This window comes from Fonticula alba, assembly GCF_000388065.1.
Source record: "Fonticula alba strain ATCC 38817 unplaced genomic scaffold supercont2.4, whole genome shotgun sequence".
NCBI lineage: Eukaryota > Rotosphaerida > Fonticulaceae > Fonticula > Fonticula alba.
The window spans coordinates 235968-239383 of NW_009242974.1; the positions used below are offsets into that span (position 1 = coordinate 235968).

At 69.2% G+C, this 3416-nt stretch overlaps 2 protein-coding genes across 2 annotated transcripts in view; both read right to left on the minus strand.

The window, feature by feature from the left end:
- H696_02595 (hypothetical protein) overlaps nucleotides 1-885 on the minus strand; it is a gene marked incomplete at both ends in the record, with an annotated part of 8839 nt that extends 7954 nt beyond the window's left edge. Inside the window, 3 exons of the mRNA XM_009496506.1 lie at nucleotides 79-252; nucleotides 397-534; nucleotides 641-885. Coding sequence (XP_009494781.1) covers nucleotides 79-252; nucleotides 397-534; nucleotides 641-885 — 557 coding nt within the window. The remainder of the gene's footprint in view (nucleotides 1-78; nucleotides 253-396; nucleotides 535-640) is intronic.
- A 1973-nt stretch (nucleotides 886-2858) lies between these two features.
- Nucleotides 2859-3146, minus strand: H696_02596 (hypothetical protein; the record flags this gene model as incomplete). The annotated part of the gene is made up of 1 exon (XM_009496507.1): nucleotides 2859-3146. One exon carries the CDS (start codon nucleotides 3144-3146, stop codon nucleotides 2859-2861), a length of 288 nt encoding a protein of 95 aa, XP_009494782.1.
- Nucleotides 3147-3416: the final 270 nt, after the last annotated feature.

The following is a 3416-nucleotide window of genomic DNA, read 5'->3' on the forward strand; positions in this document are numbered from 1 at the left end:
GGGGGGGGAGGGGGGGGGGCCGGCGGAAGTCACGGCACGCGGGGGGAGGGCGGGCGGGGAGCCGGGTGTGGCACGCACAGCCGAGCAACGCTCAGATAGTCGAGGATGCGCTTGAGGTGCTTCTCCGAGGCCAAATGGTAGGCCACGCGCGTCGGGGGGAAGAACGACCGACGCAGGTGCTCGAAGAGCGGGCGCCAGGGAAGCACCAGGCGCAGGGGCTGGAGCAGACCCGGGGCCAGGGAGCTCGACTTCCTGCGGAGAGACATCCGCGCGCAGGGCCAAAGAGTCAGTCAACCGGTCCGCGCCGGGGCGACAGAGCAGACACAGACCAAGAGAGAGAGAGAGAGAGAGAAGCAAACGCGCGGCAGGGAGCCGAGCAAAGGGGGGGCGGCGCACTTGAGCAGACGAAGCAGAAGCGTGGCCACGGCCGACTGGGTGGCCGAGTCGAGGCCCGGATACACGAGCACCTCATGCAGGAGGGTGATGATGCGGGCGCGCTCGGTCGGCGAGATCAGGTACTTGAGGTTCAGGTACCTGCACAGCAGCCCCCGGGCGGCGGGGCAATGTCAGACAGCGTGGCTGGGAGGGCGGCCGGCGGGGGAGCACGCGAAAAGGGCGACACCAAAGGGAGGCAACGGACTGGTTGACCGAACGGCAGGCGGCGCCGATGGACCGCGAGGACGGCGCGAGGGCCGCCTCGGCCAGCAGGCCGACGATGGCACGGAAGCGCTCCTCCGCTTCGGCCTCCAGACGATCATGGTCCAGCGGCAGATTGAAGTTGTAGATGTCCACCCGGCTGGCCGGCGGCTGGGACCCGGGCAGCTGGGACACGTCCGTCGGCTCGGGGAGGACCGACGACGCGGGCGGGGCCCGGACAAGGGACATCGGAGCGCGGGGAGGGGGAGCGGGAGTGCTCGGCCGCGCAGGGACGCGCACGGGCAGAAGGACAGGCGGGGGGGGGGGGGGGGGGGGAAGAGGACAAAGAGGCGAGTCCTCGCGGAGGCTGGCCGAGCGTCGGGAGCGGGACAGCGAGTGGAGGGCAGGCGGAGGGCGGGAGAGACAGGCAGACCAGGGGGAAGGAAGCTATCAACAGGGAGCGGAGGGGGAGGGGGGGGGGGAGGGGAAGGGGGTACGGTCGGCCCGGGTTGGCATTCTGCATGGCCGGTCTTTTAGATCGGCCCCCGGGAGCGCCCGGTCGCGACCGGGGCACCGGCGGAGCTGTCATGACTGGCCCGGGCGCGCGGCCGGCCCTGCTGGGTATGCGTCCCCCCGCCGGGCCCATGATTTCTCGGGCCCCGCCGCAGCCCGGCCCGCGCCGCCGGGAGACCGAGAAGCGCCACCCCCAGCCCCAGCTGGCAAACTGCCACCCCGCCGATGCGCCCCGGAGGGGGGAGGACACGCGCCGCCGCGCCCGGGAAGGACCGGCGGCGTGGCAGGACGCGAATTGCGTCAACCGAGCCCGTCTTCTGGAACCTCCCACCGGAGGCACCGGGCGCCCGGCGAGCCCCGCACACACACACACACACACACACACACACACACACACACACACACACACACACACACACACACACCGGAGCGACGACACGGCCCTCGCCCCCGGCCTGCCCTCTTCTTCCGCGGTTCCGGCCGCGACAAGGCCAGCACGCCGGGCGGGCGGCCGCCTGCCCGCCTCTCGGCCCCCCCCCCCTCCGGCCGGGCGACAGCTATCGCTGTCCTCGACCCGAGCCCCACCAACCTGTTCCTCCCCTCCCCCCCCCCTCGCTGTCCCATGTGTCCCCGGAGAGCTCCCAGCGCCCGCCACCTGGCCGGTGCCAGGCCCTTTACCAGGAATGCCGTCCCCTCCGCCTCCCGACAAGCGAAGCCCCCCCCCCCCCCCCCCCCCCCCCCCCCCCCCCCCCCCCCCGCCCCACCCCTAGACGCTACCCGGCGGCGACAGCAGACTGCCAGCGCACTCGCGCGCCGCAGTGCCACCGGTCGGCCGCGCTGCCCCGCCCGCGCTGTAGTGGAATCCCCATGTAAACGATAGATGAAGCAACACGTGAGTGAATTGCCACACGTGTTACATCGTGGGAATGATAGCATCCCAGAACAGCATTCCTCGGAGAGGAATGCGGGGTAGAACAACAGCCAGGTGGCCGCCGAGGCCGAGCGGCATAAACGCTCGACCGAGGACGGAGATACGCGGGTGGGCGGGCCCAGCCGCGGGGTTCTCAGTTCCAACCCCTGACCGAGCCCAAAGGTCAAAAAGGGGGACTCTCGTTGAGAGCCTCCTGAGAGCGAAAGCCTTAGCAGCTGTGTGTCGAAGAGTATACGGAAGTATAGCCGAAGCACCAGTTAGGCCGACGAACACCTGTTCTAAGGCTTCCTCTCGAACCCTTTTTAACATCCGAGTTCCTTTCTATTTTCGCTTGCCACTAACTCGTCTCAAGCCGAGTTACTGACTCATCTGGTAACAGACGACCGTGAACCGCTGGTTGGTATGTCCCCTCCTTCATGCCAAGAGGTTACTAACCAGGTGGCAGATCACACTGGTACCCTTCGTCAAGCCTCACTCACTTGACTTAGGCTTAACCCGTGTGAACCCTGCTACACGCGCCTTTGCACCCCGGGAGGCCCGGCACTGGAAGGGTCTCGTGATATTATTTTGATTGTGGGTCGTCCACACGCGCACGGCGCTAGGTCCCCCTTTTCCGGGGGCGTTCCCCACCCGGGCCTGGGGGATGCCCGGACAGAGCCATCCCCCGCGCCTGGGCACGCGCGCGCGCGCACACACACACACACACGCGCGCGCGCAACAGGAAAGGGGGGGGGGGGCGCTTCGCCGCGGCCACCGGCCGGCGGCCAGCCGGTGCGCATCACATCTTGACCGGCGCATTAAACCGCTCGCCCGCCGGCGGCATGATCGTCGAGGACTCGGACAGGGCCTCCGGCGGGATCTGCTCCATGACCGTGCGGCGCTGGTGGATCTGCCTCGGGGGCGGAGTCACCTGCGGACCGGTGAAGAGCTTGCGCAGGATGAAGTACACGCCGCCGGCCGCCAGAAGCCCGGTCATGGCCACCACCGGCGTGGAGTTCCTCTCGCGGAAGCGGTTGACCCACATCCGCATGTTGCTGATGGGGTACTTGTAGAAGGGCGAGCTCATGGTGGCAGTAGTCGGGCGGAAGCACGGCGCGGGGCGTCGGGGCGGGGGGGGGGACAGCAGACGGGGCTGACGGCGGAGAGGCTGGATCCCGCAGGCGTCAAGGAGGGAGGAGGCGAATACTCTCACGGGACAGGGCGAAAAATGCCGAGGCCCCTCCGGCTTCCCGAGCCCCGGCAGGCCCTTTTTATATGCCCCCCGATCGGCGGCCCACGGCGGGGGCGAGGCGCAGATGCCCTGCATGCTCCGGTCGAGAGGAACGGACGGGGGGGG